Source organism: Marmota flaviventris, chromosome 17 (genome assembly GCF_047511675.1).
Source record: "Marmota flaviventris isolate mMarFla1 chromosome 17, mMarFla1.hap1, whole genome shotgun sequence".
NCBI classification, from domain to species: Eukaryota; Metazoa; Chordata; class Mammalia; order Rodentia; family Sciuridae; genus Marmota; species Marmota flaviventris.
This window is the reverse complement of record NC_092514.1, coordinates 23,139,956-23,162,964: the sequence shown is the minus strand read 5'-3', so window position 1 is coordinate 23,162,964 and position 23,009 is coordinate 23,139,956. Positions and strand designations below refer to the sequence as shown.

The window sequence follows — 23,009 nt, the reverse complement described above, 5'->3', positions numbered from 1 at the left end:
TGATCTCCAGATAAAGTTGACTAGTCTTTCCCTGGAGCTCCCAAGTTTAAGTCCCAGTGCCCACAAGGCTTTTAGATGTGTGTGTGTTTCTCTGGCCCCATTACAACTGGAGTCTCTGGCCAGGCACAGTGGTGCACACCTGTAATCCCAGCAGCTCAGGAGGCTGAGGCAGGAAGATCACAAGTTCAAGGTAAGCCTCAGAAACTTAGCAAGGCCCTAAGCAACTCAGTGAGACCCTGTCTCTAAATAAAAAATAAAAAGGGCTGGGGATGTGGCTCAGTGGTTAAGCACCCTTGGGTTCAATCCCAGGTACCAAAAAAGAAAAAAGAACTGTAGTCATTGAAAGCCACAACGGTGTCACCTGGCACAATGGCTGGCATGGTGACAGTTCCCTTCCATGAAATCCTAAATGGATGTGGAAATGAGAAGATTATCCAGAGCAAGTGGATACAAATGCAAATGAGGCTTTCCAATGGCTATATCTGTAGGTGGTATAAAAAAGGGGACAGAACACCTATAATGCTCAGGCACCTCTGGGAGAGAGGAGATTAGGGATTAAGTGAGGAAGACTAGGACAGGTGGCCTTCTGTATTGGTGGGTTCCGCCTGGGCGGATTCTATCAACCTCAGGGAACTGAAAATGTTCAGCGTTAAAAGATTTGTATTGCACTGAACATGCACTGACATTTTTTCTTGTTATTATTCCCTAAACAACACAGTATAACAACTATTTATATAGCATTGACATTGGAGTAGGTATTGTGAGAAACCTGGAGATGACTGAAAGTATATAGGAAGGTGTGTGTAGGTTCTATGCAAATATTATGTCACCTTACATAAGGGACTTGAGTATCTGTGGGGTTTTTTTTTTGTTTGTTTTGTTTTGTTTTGTTTTTAAATCTAGGAGTCCAAAAGAAATCCCTGCAGATACTGAGGGAGGACTATATTTAGAAGAAAGTTAGACAAAGAGGAAGGGGGGGGGGCCCACTGTGGCTTTAAGAGTGGGCAGTGGGGGGCTGAGTTTGTGGCTCAGTGGTAGAGTGCTCGCCTAGCATGCATGAGGCACTGGGTTCGATCCTCAGCACCACATAAAAACAAAATAAGGTGTCCACCTAAAACTAAAAGTACATAAATAAATAAATATTTCTTAAAAAAAAAAAAAGAGTGGGGAGTGGGTCTGGCGTGTGGATGGAACTCCCAGGGGGGGTCGGGGAGGGGTGGACCATGCATTAGCATGCAGGGCTGGCATGTGAGACTCAAGGGGCAGAAACTGGGGACATGGAAGTGAAGGACAGACAAAGATGCCTCTAGGAGTCAGGAGGTGGGATGAATACGGGTATGAGAATAACCGTGGATATTACGATAGAGACTTTCCTGCACCCCTCCTCCAGGAAGCCTCCCCTGGCCCAGCAGGCTCTCTCTGTGACATGGGGTTAGGGGACTCTTCAAATACCCTGGATTTGTCCTTCATGGTCCTTCTCAGAATTGCAGTCAAATAGGTGTTCATTTAAAATCTGCTTCCACTTCAAGAAGACAAGGATCTGAGGACAGATACTCTGCCTGGTCCATATTGGAGGCTCAATTAGGACGTGTTGTATGAATGATGGCTCAAGCAATTGAACAAATAAACCATGAATCAAACAACTAGGTGTCTAGAACGCAAGACCAAGGAGCCAAGATGCCCCCTCAATACGAAAAAGAAGGCATGGAAGGCTACGAAGAGCCCAACAGATAACCTAGAACACCATGTGGGCCAATCTGTGCAGCTCTGTTATCATAAGGCCCATGAACCTGGGGATTAGAGTCATCTTTTTTGTGTGTGTATGGTATTGGAGATTGAGCCCCAGGGTGCTCTACCACTGAGCTACGTCCCCAACCCTTTTTATTTTTTTATTTTGAGGCAGGGTCCAAGGCTGGCCAGGAATTTATGATTGTCCTGCAGCAGCCTCCCCAGTAGCTGGGATTACAGGTATGTACCACGGTGCCCAACTCTTTTGCATTTTTAAATGGTTGAAAAAGAATCGAAAGAATGACATTTCCCAGCACAGAGAAGTCATTTGCAATTCACGCATTTCGGTATCCATAAATATAAGTTCTATTGGAAGAGAGCTATACCAGTTCATTTACATATCACCTGTGGAGTTTCACACTGCCATGGTAGATTTGAGCAGCTGTGACAGACACCATAGACCTAAAATATTTATTACCTGGTCCTTTGGAGAGAAAGTCTGTTGACCAATGAGCTGGAGCATCCCTGGGATCACTATACCCCAAGATCTGCAAGAAAGTTCTGCCCCAGTGGCATATGCTAAAGTCCAAATCCTGGGAAAAAAAGCTGCTAGACACCAGCTGTTGATGTGGTGACTGAAATATCCATTGGTAAATTCAGTGCTATCAATGGTAGTACTCTCATGCCATGAACTATTACCTATGTCACACCCATTAAGAATGAATCAGGATGAAATGCACAAAGTATTGAAAAATGTACATAATACATTAAAAAAATTTTTTTGTAGTTTCATATGGACAGAAAGCCTTTATTTTTTATTTGTTTATTTTTATGCAGTGCTAAGGATTGAACCCAGTGTCTCACACATTCTAGGTAAATGCTCTGCCACTGAGCTACAGTCCCAAGCCTCTACAATACATTTTTAAAGTTAATTTAATTCCAGGTGCAGTGGTTTGTATCTGTAATCCCAACGACTTGGGAGGCTGAGGAAGGAGGATCGAGAGTTCAAAGCCAGCTTCAGCAACTTAGCAAGGCCCTAAGCAACTCTGTAAGATCCTGTCTCTAAATAAAATACAAAAAAAAAAAGGGGTGGGGATGTGGTTCAGTGTCCCTAGGTTCAATTCCCAGTACCCTCCCCACCATAAAGAAAGAAAGATATTTAAAGGATAATATGGATAGTACTTTTTAATTCATTTTAAGAGAGTCAATATACATACACTTATAAGATGAGAGAATACAAATATCTGAAAGAAGACATGTGATAAAAAGCTCTAGGAAATAGGGCCAGGGATTTTTTTACTTTTGATTTGAATTCCATTTGTACTCATTGAATTTTTTTTTACCCGAAGAATATTAAAAAATATATTAAAAAAAAAGATAAACAAAGATGCTGATTTGAGAAAGCCACTTTCCTCCCCATGCCCTTTGGCAACAGAGTGGCTAATTTGACAACAGATCCAAATTCTTGATGATCCAAATTCTATTCTGCATCTCCCAGAGGGAGAACTGCATACAAACACCGTCGTCTGAAACCTCAATTCTCAGATGAGTAGGTTGAACTGCTCGTTGTGTTTTGAGGAAGCAGGAAACTAAGACAGTTAGAAATAGTCTCACTTCCCTTTTCCTAGAAACTCTGGTTACCTCTTCATTTAGAACACCCCAGTTGAGCTTGCAGAAGGTCAGGTTGCCAGGGGATACCAATAAACCAGCTGTCCAGAGTGGCAGATGACAGTTTCCTTTGTGTCTCCCTTTGAACAGCAGCTGGCTCTCCCATCACTTCCTCCCGTGAAGGGTCACAATCATAAGCCATATTAACGATCCCCCCCTCCCCAGGGGCAAGAGGTGGCTATGAAGTCAGGCACGGATGGAAGAAGTGAGAAACCACGGCTGAGCCAACAGGGGGATTCGGGTAGAATTTCATGACCCACCTTGGCACACGTGTCTATTGATTCCTTCCAAATTTAACTTTCCCTGGGCTGATTCTCCTGGTTCTCTCTCATGGGAAAGTCCTTGGGGAGTCACGCAGGCCAAGACACTGGGCTCTTAGCTAGTTTGCCCTGCGCTGCCCTCGACCCACAACTTGAACAGTGTCCTGATAGAAGCTGCCACATAGCACATCCTTTGACAAGTCTCCTCTTCCCTATATCCAAATGGAGTCATTTGGAAAGTCCAGGAAGTCCAAAATACTTAGGGACATGGGGGTGCAGACCTACTCAGCTCAGAAACGCACATGCAACCTGCGCTATCAGGCCAGTGAGATAGTTCAGTAAAGAGAAAAAAGATATTGCAATAAAATTAGAGAAAGTGTACATTTGCAATCCCTGTTTGGGAACATCAGTATCATTAGAACATTCGACGTTCCAGGAAAATAGGCAGTAGCTTAAACCTGTTTAGCTTAATCTAAACCAGCTTTGAGATCCCTTTGGAAAGCTTTCAAGATGCCATTTGGAAACATGGCCTCAGACCCTGAGGGAGGATTCTACGAAGATGCCCAGCACAGATGTGAGGTTCCAGGGATGAGCTGAACCTCCCAGGACAGCCTTCTACATGAAGATTCTCTAGGAACTACAGACCCAGGCTTGGATCCCTAACACCCACACTATGGGGCAAGCAGGAGTCTACTGTAACCCCTGAGCACGGATTTTGAAGGCAAATGCCTGAGAACCAGGGGGTAAGGGTGGGAGGTAACCAAAGGAGAAGAAAAGCACCCTTCCAGAAAGACAGACACCCGCACTGATACATTCCCCAAGCAGGACTCACCATTGGTGGTCGTGTTGACATAGTAACGCCGGCCCTGAGGGGACAAGTAGCTCTGCCAGCCAGGTGGAAGGACAACCGTCTGGCTTTCCTCTCCGGGCGGAGGGGGGACCATTCCAGGCTTCTGTGGAAGAGCAAATAAATGTCAAGATCATTGTAATGTTTTGAGCAACTAATAAAAAAATTTAAAAAAAAAAGATCACTCACATTTGGCATTTATGCAACTGTTTTTAAACCAGAAAGACAGAGGCCGAAGAAGTTACCCTGGAATTGCTCCATGTTGGGAACAGCAGGAGAAAGGTCAGGTGACACAGGTGCATGACTCAAGGGCTGCATGAGGAACACTGGTTCCTGCAAAAGCCCTTTGCTGAAGGGACCGATCCTCTGGAGCATGGAGGGAAATGCCACTTAGCTAGCAGACCTGGGCTTTCTCCTCCTGGGACTCTCTACAAAGTCCCGGGTGGTGGGGGTGCCCCGCTTGCCAGGGGCTCCTGTCACTCGTGTGCTCCTATTGTGAACCTGAAGCCTCCAATCCACAGGACCACTGAGCACAGTAGCACACAAAGCCCCAGGCCCACTGTGCAAACCTAGCAGAAGTAATGCATGCAAGCCGTGGCAGAGTGGGATGTGAAATATCCCATAATAACATCGAGAATCCATCAAGAGCTGGATCCAGAAAGTCCAGCTCCAGGGGATTTTTCTCACCAATTGTCCAGATCAGTCTGGCAAAGAGAATTGAGATTCTAAGACAAAACAGACCCTGTCTCTACCCTGGATGCAATTACAGACATTGGATTCTTTTAACCATGCCTGGTATGACTAGCCTTAAAAATCAATCAGAGAAAAATATTTACGTCACAGAAACACGATGTAAAATAGACACATGCTAAACGGCACCTGTGGTCCCTTGGTGTTGGGACAGGTGTGATTTTTATTCTCTTCTATTTGTCTGTTCCGTCTAAATTTTCTCCAATAAGCACAAAGATTAAAGTTCTTGGATAAAGAATATTTAAAAATCAGGACTGAGGGTCCAAATGAGCCCACACGATTGCTGTGCCTCTTGAAGAAAAGCAAACTGATAAAAGTCAGAATTCTAACCACAGGAGGGGAATGGAGGTGGGTTTCCCAGCAAGGTCAGAATCTGCTCAGAAACATTAAAGGCCATCAGCTCCCCCAAGTCCTCCGTATCCCTCAGCAGTGCCCACCAGGGCGGTTTCTTTTGGTCACTGATGACCAGTGCTTAGGAAAACAGGATAATAAATTGAAAGGGAGCCGTGGGGAGACACTCTGGCAGGCCGCTCTCCGCTTTGTGCAGGCCGTAATGCCGTGTGTCTCTGCCTCCTGTGGTGCCCTGTGTGCCATCAAGGGGGACAAGCAAATCCTAGCTTCTCCTGGGATTGCCAGTAAACACGGCCTGCCTCTGGCCTGGTGCATGTTTCATTCTGAATTCTCATCACTTAATTAAAAGCTGTCCCCTGTGCCCTGAATGCTTCTGTCTTCTCCACCTGCTCCTGCTAACCCGCAGGGCCTCTTTGATTCCTCGTGAAGATCGTTTTCTAAGCCAGCAACACTGAGGTGCACAGCTGCTGGGCCAAAAACACCACAGTGTCCCACCAGGCTGTCTGCACACCAATGCGACAGGTCCATTAAGCGTGAGCACACCCCTGACCAGTGCAGGGTTACCTGGGCTTCCGCACATGGCTCTGGCCTCTCTCGAGTTGGAAGAGGGCTCGAGTACATGCAAGACAAATAGCCTAATGGTAAGTAAAGACAGGGAGTGGGGAGAGAAAGCTATCCCCATATAGTAGCTGCACATTTTGGCTGGGGCAGGTAGGAGTAGTTACAGGAGGGCCAAGACTTAAGAAGGAGGGTTTGAGCAGAGCGCAGGGGCGTATGTCTGTAATCCCAGTGGCTGGGGAGGCTGAGGCAGGAGGATTGCAAGTTCAAAGCCAGCCTCAGCAACTTAGCGAGGCTCTAAGCCACTTAGCAAGAACTCTGTCTTAAAATTAAAATAAATAGGGTTGGGGATGTGGCTCAGTGGTGAAGCACCCCTGGGTGCAATCCCTGGAACCAGGAAAAAAAAATGGAGGGTTTGTCTAAACAGAGAGCTATTCTTGTACCAAAGGGTTAAGATGCTACATTCCCTTTCTTTGAGTCCATATTCCAGAACACCCAAGAGGGGACGGCCACTTGGTGCTCGTCTGAATAACGTAGGAGGAAATGGGAAGTTATTCCAGGGTGTTGAGCCAGGTTCTGAAACTGACACTGCCGTTCACAGCGTCTCCGTGCCAGTCCTCTATACCCTAGTCACGGGGCAACCATGTGACCTCAGGCAAATGACAGCCAGGCTGCTGCCACTTGGGTGAAATGAAAGATGCTCACATCAGCCCAGTCGTGAAAGACGCGAGGGAGATCTACGGTGATACACCTGGCCACCAGGAGAGGGTCCCTGTCACCAGGAGTGCTCCATCGGTGGGGGTTCCCCTTGGAAGGGGGGGTCTGAGTGGGGCAGGGCTCCCCCAGACCCCATCTTTTGGAATGTGAAGTTCAGGCGAGTGCACACCCTCCCCTCCGACATCACGTCGGATCCCTCCCCTTCCCCTTCACCTCGGAAATGTCACCATCAACAGTTCCTTCTCCGAGGAGTGAGGAGACCTCCCTCCAAGGACCAGAGAGAAGGTGGACTGAAACTTCTGCCACTGGGAACCCACCTATGGAAGAGCAGAAGGACCCTGTTCCTTCTTCACAGCTGCTTGGACTCCTCTCTAGAATAACTCTGGGTAATTTATTTACATAACCCTGTGATGTCAGAAGAAACCCTGGTTGACATGTAAGGACATGGATGACCAAGGAGGTAAAATAACTACCCCAAAGTCTCCCCTACCTAGGAAATGCAGGGGTTTCTGGGAAGGTACCCCCTGATACCAAGCCAGAAAACACCAATAGGTGCCAAGAGAGGGTAGGAGAAGGACCACCAGGCAGACAGCCTATTTTCCTTCAGTCTGGTGAAGGCTACATGGCCATGGGTCCTCTCTCAGCCTGCCACCTGACTGCCCAACCTCCATCTTCTGAGACAGCCACAGGTCCCTTGTCTCCTCCTTTCTTAGAAAGAAGTTCCTCTTATTGACTAACCTCAAACAAATCAGGAGGCAAAAGACGTGGCGACAACGGGGTATACATCCCCCGACCCAAGTTGAAAACAAGCGTCCAACTCATGTTCAGGGCCACTTCTTCGTAAGGGCACCCAAGTGCAAGCAGCTCAGATGCCCCTCCAATGGGTGGAGGGAGAAGTCAGATTTGCCTCATGCACCCACATGATGGAACAGCACTCAGAAATAAAAAGAAACTGAGAGCTGACACATGCCAGGACACGGAGGAGCCATGGAGGCATCATGCCAATTGCAGGAAGCCAGACAAGAGGGCCACGTGTTATATAAGTCTATCTACGTGAAATGTCCACAGCAAGCAAAGCCGTAAAGACAGAAGTAGTTTGTGGTTGCCAAGGGCTCAGGGGAGGGAGAATGGGTACCGGGTTTTCCCTTTAGGGTGATGAAAATGTTCTGAAGCAGACAGGGGTCTTGGGTTGCATAGGATCATAAAGGTAGCATAGTCATAAATGGGCCATTTTAGTTGAGGTATAATTTAATACAATAAAAAATCATATGGTAGCCGGGCACAGTGGTGCACGCCTATAATTCCAGTGGCTTGGGAGGCTGAGGCAGGAGGATTGCAAGTTCAAAGCCAGACTCAGCAAAAGTGAGATGCTAAGCAATTCAGTGAGACCCTGTTTCCAAATAAAATACAAAATAGGCCTGGGGATGTGGTTCAGTGGTTGAGTGCCCCTGAGTTCAGTCCCTGATTACCCACCCCAAAAATGATATGGTAAAGATAGAAGTTAGATCCACTTACAAGCCTTCACTTCAGAGGCCAAATGCACCAATATTACCTCACTCTTAATGGCCGTGGAGAGGCAGGAGCAGTTGGCCTCCTGGGAGAACTGCCCGTTGTCAGTCATTACAAGTATACAGCATGATAAATACCTACTAATTAAGGTCTCTCCTGAACTACTTCTTCTAATTAGTTTCCTTCCAAGTTAAATCCTTCCCTTCCCTTCCTCAGTCTTGTGGCTTCTCTCTTTCAATTCTGTCAGCTCTTTCCCTTGGGAATAGGAACAGGAGACAGAGGGCACACGGTGAGGGGGCGGAGGGCCCTACCTGGCAGGGAGAAGATTAGAAGTAGCAAGGGTGGGATGGAAGAAAATGAAGGCAGTGTCCTCCAACTCAGAAATTCTGCATCTAACACAGAGATGTCTTTGTGGGAATTATAAAAGCCTGTCTCTTCCTCTGGGAAGAGCCATCCCGGACCAAAGTGCAAGCTGGATTTTAATCCTTTCCATCCTTATTTGTTCAGTCAACAACTTGCTCAATTGTATATGAAACTTAGCAATCTGCTGTATACTCCCAAATGGGTGCACGGGTCTTTCATCCTGTAGCACGCATCAGCGCATCACTTAAAAAAAATCTGAATATTGTTCCATTGTATGGAAATACATACCACATTTTGTTTATCCATTCATCCACTGATGGACATTTTGGGTTCTTTCCACTTGGGTGCCATTATGAATAATGTTGCTATGAACATTCTCGTCCATGTTTTTTGGGGTTCACCCTATTTCATATGTACTATGGCAAGGCTCAGTTTTGACCACCTCAAAACCCTAGTCTGGTAGGTTCTCTAGAAAGAACTGAGATGAGATTCCATTTGCACATATTAGCGATGACTTTCATCAGTCACCAAATGTCTACAGTGTACCAGGGACTGGGCATGGCGCTTCACACAATCACCTTATCTTCACAACTAGCCTGAGTCATAGATGGCCATTTATTCCCATTTTAAATCGAGGAATTAAAATAAGAGTCAGAGGGCTTAATAGCTTGCCCTATGCTGCACAGCTAACTGAAGGGTAAAACCAAACTTCTTTAAAATGTTAGTTTTGGGCTGGGGGTAGAGCCCATGCTTAGCATTCAAGAGGCCCTGAGATCTATCACTAGCATCAAACAAGCAAAACAAAAATATTAGCTGCGTTCTAGAGACTTCTATCCAGTTCCCTAATGCCAGGTTACCCTTGGCCCACCTCTCTCCAGGGGGTCCATCATGAGCTTTGCCTTTTTACCTGAACTATGCCAGACCCAGTTGCCACCCAAGGACGATGACAGCTTAGGCCTGATCCTCCTGCCTGTCTCACAGTCTCCAAATGAGCATATGCCTTCCCCGGAGATATGCAAAAACATCACCACCCTCCCCCAAGCTGTCACGTTCCCTAGCTGTAGGCTGACTTCCTGGTCTCCCTAGTTAAAAACAACACAACCCAAAAAGAGAAAAAAAAATGTCCATCTTAATGGTGGCTACTGAGTCCCCCTGGAATAAAAAGTCAAGCGGACAAGCAAAGGGCGGTCACCTAGATATTAAAAACAAAAGCCCCTCTGTGGGTGTAACTCAGTGCCAGAGCCCTTGCCTAGCATGCATGAGGCCCTGGGTTCCATCCTCAGCACTGCAAAAACAGAAACAAAATTTTTTAAATGTCGCGATAGCAGTGTTTCTCCAAATGTGGTCACCTTGGGACAACCCCTTCGACACCTAGGAGGTAGATTACAGTGCACATTCCTAGGCCCTGATTCCGACACTAAATCAAGCTGAGGCCTGGGGGGGGGGGTGTCTGCGTTTTTAGCAATATCCAGGCTGAGCCCTAGGCTCACTCTACTCTGGAGCGACTCAGGTTAGTGGGAGAAACTGAGAGAAATCATCACCTCTGAAATGGAAACCGGGAGGGAAAACATAAAATTTCAATAAGCTCAATTTGCATTGCACGGTTACTTATTCAAGAGAAAGATCCCATCGTCTAACCCCAAACTCTTTAAGCAAATGATGTTTAAGAAAAGACTCCAGGTTGGGTCTGCAGCCTCCAGGCGGAAAACCAACCCCTATCCTCAGCAACCCACAGCCTCCGCCACTCTTCAAGTTCAAGTTCATCCCGGGACGCCACTTCCACCTGCGAGATGTTTCTGGGAGCACCTGCCTCTTACCTTCTGAAGCAGCCAGCAAATGCTACTTGCAGGCGTTCCACGGGTGGTCGTCAGGCGCTTGATTTAGCAGCCAGATCAGAGAGTTTTAAGGTCCCCTATGCCGTGTCTTCTTACACCCCAAACCCAGCAGCAATAGGAGCGCTAAGAAAGGCATATCCACAAGACTCCACACCCCTCTCCCCCCACACCCAGATCTATATATAACATCTCTGAAGTTGTCAGCCTAACGAGCCACTTTCTGGCAGACCCGTTGCCATGACAATGACTGCTAATGAGCCGGGTACTGTGATTGGCACCGCTTGAAGGCTTCTCCACAAAGGGCTCCGCAGTACTCTCTCCCTTCTCCAGCCATCCATCCTGCTGGACCTCCAGAAGTGGCCAGGGCATGGCAGGGGTGTGCCTGGGAGGCCTCAGTCCCTGGAGACCGGTTCATTAATAGCTCACCCTGAGAAGTGGGAGGAGAGCCCAAGAGTGGCTTCTGCTGCCAGTTATGTACTGAACAGAGGGGTGGGCCAATTACTGATGGGGACCGCAAGTGTCCACCAGGAAAGACAAAGACCGGCGAGGCCACAGGCTGGTGATTCACTTCATCATCACGCCTTTTCTGCCGGACACCTCTTTGGGGTGGGCAGACACCTGCGCAGAGCTGGGAACGGCGACCCATGGCAGGCCCCACCTCCCACCATGACATCACCGGCCTCAGAGTCAGCGCCTACAAGAAGGTACCGCACCTTTCCTTTGTCTCCCAGGTGGAAGGACTGCTCTCTGCAGCTCTGGCAGCCTTCCTATCCATTCAGAAATAGCAACCCACAGGAATAGCGAGGGAGGCAGCAGAGCCACCTGGCCGAGGCAGGGTGCATTCTGGGAGTGTGGTCTTCACACATAGTTTCATAGGAGACAAGTAGGACCCTGGTGATGTCTTCATGCTCTCCTGGAAGCCAGAGATGGAGACATGGCCAGGGGGAGGAAGAAAGGGAGGAGAAGGAGACATCATATCCAGAGATAAACAGGCTATATGACTCAGGAAGGGGGGACCACATCCATCTTTTTCTTGGTCTTGGTCCAGAGCATTGAGTGAATGAATGAATGGATGAATGAATGAATGAATGAATGAAGGCTGGGAATTGTAGCAGGAACTGGGTTTCAAACAGACCTGGGCAGGCTGCCTCAGGAACCAGGTAGAGAATGGCAACCCAAACAACATGTGTGCACTCCACCTGGGAACAGATCCCAGCTCTTTACAGATCTGATCGAATGGACACTGAGTAAAGGCAGGTGAGAGGAAAAGGTGATACAGGGCGTTTCTTCACCTGCAGAAAACAGATGGACGAAGAGCATCCGGAATCCTCAAGCCAATCACAAATGTCAAAGCAAAGATTTCTCATATGATATCCAGGAGAAATATACTGCAAACTAGACTATGTAGCAACCCTCAATAGAAGGAAGAAAGAGATGGCAGGCAAGACTAAAAGAGCCAAAGGAGAGAGCAAAACAAAGACCAAAAAAAAAGACAAGTTGTTTGGAAAAGAAAACAAAATAAGAAACAAGAAGTGACTAAAACTCTAGGGAAATTTTAGAGGTTATAACAAAATACACTTTGGTTGCAATAAAACCTAGAATCAGCATTGCAAAAAAAAAAAAAGTGAGCATGCATAAGACAAAGTGGAGAATTATTTCCCCAGAATGGAAAGAAAATGAAAAAAAAAAAAGATTAAATTAAACAGAAGGACAGAACAGCAAGCCAAGAGAGAGACACTGGGTGTTCCTGAAGAGGAGACCAGAACAAAGGCTCTTTAACAGAAAGGAACTGTAATCCAAGGTGGATGGGGAAATCTTTCCCAGGCTGTGCAGCGTGGTAGATGCTCCACCGTTGGAGGCAAAAGGACTTTTAAAAGACCAACACGAAGACACACACTAACAAAACAGGGACAAGGATAAATTCCTACACTCGTGTAAGTGAGAAGATGTGAAATGAATAAAGGGAAAAGCATGAGGCTGGTCTCAGTCTTGTCTGTAGCCACATCTCTAAAGACACTTCCCACGTCGTGTGGGGCTAGACCTTTACGTGGAGCCAAGCTGCCCTTCAGGTACAAAAGAAGGTGACAGAAATACATCCTCCTATAGACGAGGGCTCAGAAACACGGCTCTGTGTGTGTCCTCCTTAGTGAACTTGCAGTTATCCATCAGTACCTATAGGGGATTGGTTCAGACACCCCCAGATGCCAAAACCCCAGAGCAGTACTGTGAGACAAAGTCCCTTTTATAAAATGCCATAGTATTTACATAGAACCTGCACACATCCCCCTGTGTAGGTTCAATCCTCTCTAGGTTACTTTTAACATGGAAAACTATATAAATGCTAAATAAATAGTCATATTGTGTTGTTTAGGTAATAATGAAAGAAAGTCTGTACACGTTAAGTATTAAGACACAATTTCTGCTGGGCACGGTGGTACATTCCTGTAATCCCAGTGGCTCGGGAGGCTGAGGCAGGAGGATCGCAAGTTCAAAGCCAGCCTCAGCAATGGCGCGACACTCAGCAACTCAGTGAGACCCTGTCTTTAAATAAGATACAAAATAGGGCTAGGGATGTGGCTCAGTGAGTGAGTGCCCCTGAATTCAATCCCTGCTAGCAAAAAAAAAAAAAAAGACATAATTTGCTTTTCAAATATTCCCAATCAGATAGTAGAATCTGTGAATGTAGAACCTATGGATTCAAAGCCAACTGTACTTAAAAGATGGACTTCAAGTTCCTGAAAGATTAAGACACGCACAGGTAAAGAATGAAGAAGTCACGGTCAAAAGAACCAAGGCTGAATACTGAAAGTAATGTACCAAAAAATGCATTAATAATTATAAAGCCATCTATAGAATTGTGTGTACAACTCACCATTCATTACAGAAACTGTAAAAAATATGACATGGTGCCTTGGCTCATGAATTCCAGATAATACTTGAAAAGATTAAATGCAAGAGAGAATAAAAATAAGATACCAAGAAAGATGGAACTGCTCTTCCGTCTTATATACTATGGTGTGTATGTGGTTGACACTGTGATTTGTTCCCCTGAAGGTTCATGTGCAGGTAGCTTGGTCCCCAGTGTAATGGTGTTGAGAGGAGTAGAACCTTTAAGAGGCGGAGCCTAGTGGGAGATCCTTAGGTAATTGGAGGCACCATTGCTGGAAGGAATTAATGCCTGTCTCTTGGGAATGGATTAGGTCTCTTGGGACTGGAAACGTTGTTGTGAAGCAAATTCAGCCTTTTCAGCTTGCTCTCTTGATTCTTTCACCCTGTGACTTGCCTTTCTTCCCCCCCTACCTTACTCTTCTATCATGTGACACCATCTACCATGTTATGGGGCAGCATGAGGCCCTTACCAGAAGCCAGTGATGGTGACATCCTTTCAGACCTATAAGCTGAATAAACCTCTTTTTTAATATAGCAACAAGACTCAGGTACTTTGTTATAGCAACACAAAATGAACTAAGACATCATTCCAATCAAGAAATATCTTTTGTGTCCTCTCGTTCCTCCTGTTGAAACTATCAGATACACGCCCAGGTGGCTCCCTCCTCTGTCCTTTGACATTTAGTGTCTGCACTTGTCTCTTCCTCAGAGACTGGAGCTTCCCAACCAGAGGGAACACAACAAAAAGAATGGGATCCCAGACAGCAAAGATCCTGGCACTGGGTGACACTCACCTTCCTTCTTCTGGCCCCATGAACAACCAGCTTCCATAGGAAATTCTCAGCCCTAGAATCCACTGAGGTGGACAGGCTGGGGTACTTTCAGGCTGAGGGATAACTCAGTAGCAAGACAGAGCTTTCTCAAGACCTCACTTGTCCCACTTATTCTATAAGCCCATACTATGTTTCCAGAGCCAAAGTTCAAAGAAGCCCTCAGTGAAGACTGTGGCCATCTCCGGGCCTGTGTCTGAGCATATCTACTTCCCCTGAGCCTTTCTGGTTGGTGCCATGTGAGAAAAGAGGTCAACTACATAAGACTCACCTTTGGCTCTTACCAATAAGAAGCCACAGAGCGCCACAAGGGTCCACTTTCTTCCTTCTACTCCTCTAGCTATAAAGTTCTCAGTAACTGTTTCCAGCTCATCAGTAACTGTGGCCAGAACCCTTCACGTACACCCTCGAATCTTTATGAGAAACCACCTGTTCAGCCAAGCTGCCTCTTTGAATCCATAAAAGGAACTTTCCCCACCAGGCTTTAATCACGTCAAGGCCAATGTCCCCAGAAACTCTTCCAAACTTGGTATAATCCAAGTGTCTGCAGACCTAGCCTCACTGCCCAGTGTAGATGGATGGGGTCACAATGGCTGGGGTAGCAGTAAACCACATCTCATTGGTGTGACTTTTCCTCTGACTCATGTCTGACCTCTCTACCCCAAAGGCTTCCTCGATGGTAGATAAGAGGGCCCAGAGGGTGCCTAAGTTGAGTTCCCCCAGCGGGGTTGCAAACTCCAGTTCCCACAAAGCATCTGCCCTGCTCTTCCACACTCAATCAGTCTCTTTCCCTCATGTCCTCACCCATCACTGTTCTGTGTCTCTGAATCAGTGGGAGACAGCCTCACACTGAGGTTGTTACTGGTGCCCCACCACAAGATGTAGACATTAGGGCCATAGAAGTTTTCTCCCAGTACCTGAAAATCTTCCAGCCAAAGACCTAAAGCTACAGCCCTTAGGATATTCCAGACCCGTCTTGATCTTGGTAGGCTCAGTGAGGTTTCTGGCCACCCTGCATGTCCATCTGTGAGCCCCCAGTGCCTCCGTGAGAGCCAATCAACTCACTGGGGATGTTTCTCAGGACTGGGCAGGGAGAGGACATAGAACAATAGTCTCTATTTTCTGACCCTGTAAAGGAATGGAGTGATCTGGTTAACCAGGAATTTTGATGAACACCATTACAATGGAGTCCATGCAGCAAGGAGACAGGAAGTCAATCCTCGCAGGGAAATTTGCTAAGTTAGAAAACATGGGGTCTCCAGGGAGACCAAGACTGATGAAAAGATTTGCAAGTGATCCTGCAAAATGAAAGGATGAGTTCAATGCCCCCCTCCTGGGTCAGAAGCCATTTCACAGCCTTCAAAAGTCTTAGAGGTCAAGGAGCCCAGGGTAGGAAAGAAACGCCTTTTATGTGAGATTTGCTCCTCTGACCCTGGAGAAAGAGATCTTTATGGTCATTGCATCTGCAGATAGAAGATAGAGGGGCCAATTAATAGATAATGCAAGAAATCTGAACAGCCACGTACTTCTTGTATCTGAGGTGGCTGATCCTTTTTTGCTGGTGGCATCTGTCCTGGGACACACTACAGCATGACAGGGACCTGAGAGTTGCTTGCTGTGTCTTTTGCATCATTTGGAAGGATCTCAGCATTGACCTACCAGCGTGATTGTGACACTGAATATCAGTGTCACTCCTTCAGCCTCTTACAGAGGTTTAAAGCAGGTACCTGAAGGCCTTACACTATGTTTCAGGGCTACAGGAGCCAAGGAGAGAATGTGCATAGGTGTGAGGGGGCAGGAAAACAGAGCTCCTAAATAGGATGGGAAGCAGGGATTGTTTCCAGAGCTTGAAGTTTGGGCTGGGAAAGTCCAGAGAAAGCTCTCCTGCTTTGTTCCAGTGCTAAGGTCTGTTGGTCCTGATACTTCAATGCAATTAAAAGGGTCAAAGCAGTCTGCGTCTGGTAGCTTCTAAAGCCAGAAAACCCGAGTGACTCTGTTCACCAGCTGTATGAGTCCATTTTGCTTTGCTGTAAAAAATATCTGAGGCTGTGCACTTAATAGTGAAAAGAGGTTTATTGAGCTCACAGGTTTGGGAGGTCCAAGAAAAATGGAACGGGAGTTACAACACCGGAGAAACAGAAATAGGAAGGGAATCAGCAGCAACAGAAGAGACCAAACATGTGATGTGGCCCTGCTTTATAGGCTTTAGAACAACCCTCTTTTTTTATGAGAGCTCACTCAGAGAGGCCAGCATTAATCTCATCTGAGGTCCATGGCTCCATGACCTATCCCCCTTCCATTCACTGCTGCCTCTTAAAGGGTCTCACACCTCCACATGTCTACACTCGGGACCAAGATCCTAGCACATGAACCTTTGGGAGACACAATGAAACCACATCTAAGCCATAGCACCAGACTTTGATTAACACAGACATTCAGTTTGAACGTCCCACTTCCTGATGGGCAGTTGAAGAATGTGGGTTCTTTCTCTCCCACTCCTTCTCTGGAAGTTTCCAAATAGAGTGGACCATTCTTAGAGTCTACCTCCAATTCAGGATGGCAAAAGCATTAGTAGAAAGTATATATGTGTAGGCGGGTCTTGGTGACACAAGCCTGTGATCCCAGTACTGAGGAGGCTGAGGCAGGAGGATGGCAAGTTTGAGGCCAGCCTGGGCAACTTAGCGAGACGCTATCTTAAAATAAAATGTAAAAAGGGCTGGGGATGTAGCTCAGGGGTAAAGCATCCTTGGTTTCAATCCCCCATACCAAAAAAAAAAAAAAAAAAAAAAAAAAAAAAGAAAGCAAGCACAATTCTCAAGTGTTGTTACAGACAACTAGCTATCATGTGTGCATTTCCTATAGCATGTCTGGGCACATTGTTTCCTCATCTGTAAAAGTGAAGGGGCTGCCAGCCCTCAAGCATTGAGGTTCCAGAACCCAGGGGATGTCTTTCGTGATGGAGCCTAACACCACCACAAGGGAAATTTCAAAGCATTTAGGTGCTCAGCTCAGTTGCAAAAGCAGCAGTTAACATAAAAAAAAATGAGGTTGACAGAGAGCTCCTGATAAGAAACACAAATGATCATGAAACGTTCATTTAATTTTGTTTTGTTTTAAACTGCATGTTTTTCCCAAATGAGTAGGCCTCAAATCTTTTAGTCTAGGTCCATTTTCGTCCATTTACTCAGCCAAATCTAACTTGAAATTGGTGGGAAAGAAATGCTGAGACATCAATAACATAAAATGATCTAACAAAACTGGACGTGAAATACATGCCCAAATCAGGATTCAACATTGTGGCTACGGTGTCAGGTCTGCACAAGGAGGCCGACTTCTTGGGAATTCTTCTCTTTTTTTGTCACTGTTATGGCCAATTTGTGCTGACATGTCCTGATTTGTTTAAAGGAGTTGGGCTAGAGGTTATCATTTCTCTTGAAGGTAAAAGTTCTTGAAATACATCCTAGCTTTTCTATGCTAGCTTGTATCTATAATGGCATCAATTATTACCATGTTCTAGAAGACTTTTTTATTTTCTTTTTTGGAGACAGTGTCTCACTAAGTAGCCCAGTTGAACTTGTCATCCTTCTGCCTCAGCCTCCAGAATAGCTGGGATTAGAGTTGTGCACCACTGTATCCAACTTAGAAGACACTTTTGAAAGACACTTTGAGGACTATTCACTTCTAATGATCTCCCCAGGGAGCTCCGGGTAGGGTGAGACCCATCTAGATGATTCCTGGTCAAATTTCCCTTTGCAGAGGTGAAAGTCTGAGAAGAAGAGAGATTTGCCAACACTTAGTACTGAGAGAGACAGACAGACAGACAGAAAATATATACTATCCTCCCAAGTTCTCCTTTATCATAAAGCTATAAGCCCCTCTACCCCTTTCTGAATATTTCTGGCATTTTTCTATAGTTGTTGTGCCTCTGCCGAAAACCTGTAACCCAAATTACCAAGCGTTGTTCCATTGAAAATGGATTTAAGAAATTCAGAAATATATGTGGTAGCTAAAAAAATTGATTTCAAAGAAGCAGAGCCCAGGAAATGTGTGGGGAAGGAGGAGGAGGAGGCAGACAGGATGGTGAACAGGTAAAGGGACGCAGTTAGGTAGGAGGAATAACTTCCAATGCTCAGTAGGATAAATAGAGTTGACAACAATTAATTGGATATTTCAAAACAGCTAGTAGACAGGATTTCAAATGTTCCCAACACAAAGAAATGACAACCTGTCTGAGGTGATGGATATACCAATTACACTCATATGATCACCATACCCTGTATACACGTACTGAAATGTCACATTGTACCCCATGAGTGTGTGCAATTATTGTGCATGAATTGAAAATAAAAATATATTAAATAATAATAATAATAATAGAAGAATTTGTTGGGAAATCAGGAAGGCAGTTGAAAGTTGCTAGCTTGTTATCACATGCAAAACAACGACCTACCAGAAAGAGACTTCAAGGGCAGGAGATAGAGCCACTCTGTGCAGATGCTCTGGGGGGGCAAAGGCAGGCTTCCTCAGGGAGTTGGTGTCGTTTTTAACAGAAGGTGGATGGGAGCTCATTAGAGCATAAAGATGGGTGGCTCTGTCTTCCCGCCCACCCAGGCCTGCCATCCAGTTGGCCTGGCTTTGTGGTTGCTCCTTGTGGGCTGTAGCAACCCGCAGGCACCAAAAAGAAATGGAAGTAGCAAGTCTCACCATGGAGACTCACTTGAGTTACTTCTGGTTAACTCTGCAGCTCTAACAGCCTGTATTCCCAGTCATCCTGATCAAAGTCTTCCGACTCCAAGAGATGCTCCTAATTGGTTCTGAACCAGGAGCCCCAGAGGGAGATGAAGCCTCATGGGGGCTACGGCAGTTTCTGAGTCAGTCAGGGGTGCACTGCAGCCAACCCAATTTGGCTGCACTATTGGAGTCTCTGCTACTGATGCACAGAGGGTGACAGCCAAGGTTCGGGAGCTAGCATGGTGCTGTGGCAATGTGAGAAGGACACAGGATATGAATTGGGACCCGGGGGCCAGGACTGGAAGCCACTTCGGTCTTGCTATGAGATCTTAAGCAACCCGCTGCATCTCTGCTAAGGGGCCCCCATTTCCTCATTGCTTAAATGCAGAAGTTGGACCAGATGGTCTCTGTGGGATATATATATATATCCTAATACTCAATGATTCTAAATGTTAGCATTAATATATCTGTTTTAAGGGCATGCCATTTTTGTAGGAGGAAAAAAAATGTCACATTCAAGTGTAGATGTGATTTGGAGGCACAGACCACTCTTGAAATGCTGCCCAGGCCCCAGACACCTGGAATCCTACCTCTCACCACAGGGAGTATAGTCCTGATAGGCCTGTGTCCATGTTTCCCTGTTAGAGCCACATTCAAGATCCCAGCTCTATTTGCCTAGCAACTTGATTCCTGACCCCGCATGCTGGGCTTCTGTCTCTGTGTCCAACATCTGTTATACTCTTACGTTAGAATTCACCTGCCCACATCCCAGATAGGCTCCAGTGGAATTTTTTTGGTTCTTCCTGCTAGCAGGAAGTACATCTGCTTCACCTGTCACATTATAGCCCAAACACACAGTCCACATCAGCTTGGGCACACCCCACCCATGGCCTGGGCACCCCACATGCCCCACACGGTCAAGAGCTTGACTTCTTGGGCTCTTCCCAGCTCCTTTCCTGTCTTTCAGTGTTCATCTTCTTTGCTATTCCCTCCTTCTCCAAAAAAACCACCATGCACCATCCGCACGCAGACAGACCTGAAAAGTACCCCGAGTACCCACAGCAGCAGCTGCAGGGCAGCTGTGACTTGGTCAGAACTTGATGGACTGATCTGTGTTCCTCATAGCAAGAATTTTCCAAGGATAATCCTCTGCACCAGCAGAACAGGAATCCTGTGGGGTATGGGCTACAAATACGGAGTCCCAGGCTATAACCAGCACTGCATCTGCATTGTGAGGACTTTGGGCAATCCAGATGCGTATTAACCTTTTTTTTGGGGGGGGTGGGGTGGGGGCAGTACCGGGGATTGAATCTAGGACCTTGCACTTGCTAGGCAAGTGCTCTACCGCTGAGTTACATCCCTAACTCTTTTATTAATTTTATTTTATTTTGAGACAAGGTCTTGTTAAATTGCCTAGGCTGGTCTTGAACTTGCTACTCTCCCGTCTGAGCCTCCTGAGCGAGTAGCTGGGATTATTGGAGTGCACCATGGTGCCACATTAACCTTGAAGAAGCTCTGCTGTGGTGTTTCCTAGGAGGTCCACTGGCCCTTTGGAGGACGCTCCTGGATAACAAGCACCATCTCCCTTCTCCCGGCCTTTCTCAGAAGCCACACCAAAATCGCAGAGGCTCACTGGCCCAGCGAGGTGGAGGAAGATTCTAGGCAGAAATACCCTCACCTTTCTATACAAACTGGACCTCTCAGTTGTACAGAGCCTTTACAGCATGAGCACCAAAAGTCTAAACTGATGAGAGGTCTCTCTTGTCCAGGAAAGGGAATGTCTAAATTTCTGGTGGCAAAACAAGGTCGCTCTATTCTTAAGTCTCAGAAGAACTTCTACTGTGGCCGCTGCCACTCCCAAACTGGAAAGAAGCCTCAGCTAGGCTTGGAACCATAGTCTATTACTGGGCAGATACTCCACTACCTTCTGAGGTTTCCAATAGCTCTCCCTAGTCTTCATGTAGCATCTTATAATCTCCCCCAAGAGTTTGTACCTCATAGTGCCCCAGGTAGAATGGGGCCATGGTGGGCAACAGAGATACACAGGCAGAAGCTAAATTTCATATTTGGAAAAGTTGAGGGAGCAAGATTTGCACTCTATTCCCAGACTATCAACCACATCAATACTCTGCTTCTCTGCCCTAGACCCGCAACTGTACTGCTCCCGGGGGAACCTTTCCCTCTGCAAACACCCCTTCTTAAACCTTTCTCTTCCTCCCATCCTCTCCTGATTTCTTACACAGTGACCCATGTTGTCTCTTCTCCCTGTTCACGCCATAGGCCCGAGAAAGGTACCCCCAGACACACAAGGTCCCTAACCCTTCAAAGCTCAGTAGGTTTTCAGAATGGCCTCTTTAAAACGTCAAAGGCATCTGAGAACTATGCACAGAAGGACATTTGAGCCCTGAGCCCATACCTGCAGACAAGCAGGTTTGATCCTTACCATTGAAGAACGGCTGATCCTCTTGGGGGGTTGCTATACCCAGAGACTGAGGTTTGGTCTGAAGCCCTAGACTCAGAGCCCAGTTCTGGCCAGCTTCTTTTCCATGTCACACTCTACGAGAAATGAGGCTGACAAGCAGCTACCCCAGGGTCTGTGCTCTGGGCACCCCGGAGGATGTTCTTGTGGCTTTTCTCTTAGCTGTTCTTGCACAAAGAACCCACTACATTGCATAGTTCCTTCCAAATCTGCTCCAGCGTCTGTTGGGAAATCAACAACTCATTCTGGACTTTCCAGATGCAAAGTTTCTGGAGGACTTCATTTTTTTCCCCCTCCCTTTCACTCTTTTTTCCCTTTCTCAGCTAAAAGAAAAAGTTGGCTGGGGTCAGGGCATACAATGGCCAAGCCTGTGTCACTGACCAGATGCCTCCCACCCCTCGGCCTGTGGACAAGGGCAGCTTTGTCCACTGCATTTTTAGGCGGGACTCCTGGGGCCTACCCAAACTCCACTGGGGAATGTTTCTGCCAATTTCTTCCCAACACTAAGTCATAGCTCTGGCCCTGGCTCTGGCCCTGACCAGGGCCCCAGCTGTGTGAACCCAAGGCCAGATAAAAGCCAACATAAAAAGAATGGAGAATGTTTCCCCCAAAGACCTGTTGTTTGAGACCTGTCCAGGGCTGTTCATCTGGTGCCCCCAGAGGTCAAGATGTGGGTTTGCAGCCTGGGCCCTCGCTTTGTCCTTTCAACCACCAAACCTGGACAAACCCAAGGCAAAGGAGGGGGTAACGCTACGTGGTCCAGATAACAGGGCTGGAGGATCGCAAAATTGTAAGTTACAAGTGAAGAAAGGATTAGGCCCAGACAGCAATATAGCACCCACCAACGAACTGAGTTTATGTCTGGATCCTGGCTGAATCCATCATCTTCCATTTAGAAGCCTTCTGGGGTAGCTGAAGATTCAGCATTTAAAGTTCCATCTATTTCTGTGATTACTCTCAGAGGTGAACCTTTGGGATTTTAGAAACTAATCCTTATAAAGAATGAAATATGGCTTTACAGAAAAATTGAGGTCCCTAGGTCTTTGTGGTTTCTTATATGACACTGCTTCTCAAAAGCATATGGAAGAACTGTTATTTATGAAGCAGTTTCACAGCTGTTCCTTGGTTAGGGGCTAAGGAATCAAGTCTCCCATTTATGGATGGAGTCAGACAAGGACTAAGCTATAGTTGTCTCACTACTCATAAGTTGGGTCTGGGGGTGTACCCCAGTGGCAGAGAACTTGCCGAGTATGCACAAGGCCCTGGGTTCCATCCCCACCATCAAAAAAAAAAAAAAAAAAAAAAAAAAAAAATCATTGCTCATAGGCTGGGAGACCTTGGGCAAGGCCTGTGGATTTAATTTCTTCAAGTGTGAAATGGAGATAGTCACTTTTTTCTTTTTTCTCAAAAGGCTATAAACATTCAGCATAGTGTGAGGAAGATGTAAGTGCTCAGTAAAAGCAGGTATTCTTGCGGTTACTATCATCAATGGCT

General features: G+C 46.4%; 1 protein-coding gene across 4 annotated transcripts in view; it reads right to left on the bottom strand.

The window, feature by feature from the left end:
- Gas7 (growth arrest specific 7) overlaps positions 1-23,009 on the bottom strand; it is a 230,518-nt gene that overhangs the window by 81,551 nt on the left and 125,958 nt on the right. For 3 of the 4 annotated variants that reach the window (XM_027946796.2, XM_027946793.2, XM_027946799.2), the window contains exon 2: positions 4,489-4,609. In XM_027946796.2, the coding sequence (XP_027802597.1) occupies positions 4,489-4,609 (121 nt within the window). Of the gene's footprint in view, positions 1-4,488; positions 4,610-21,479; positions 21,662-23,009 lie in introns of those variants that run through there. The other variant, XM_027946798.2, reaches the window with a different exon arrangement.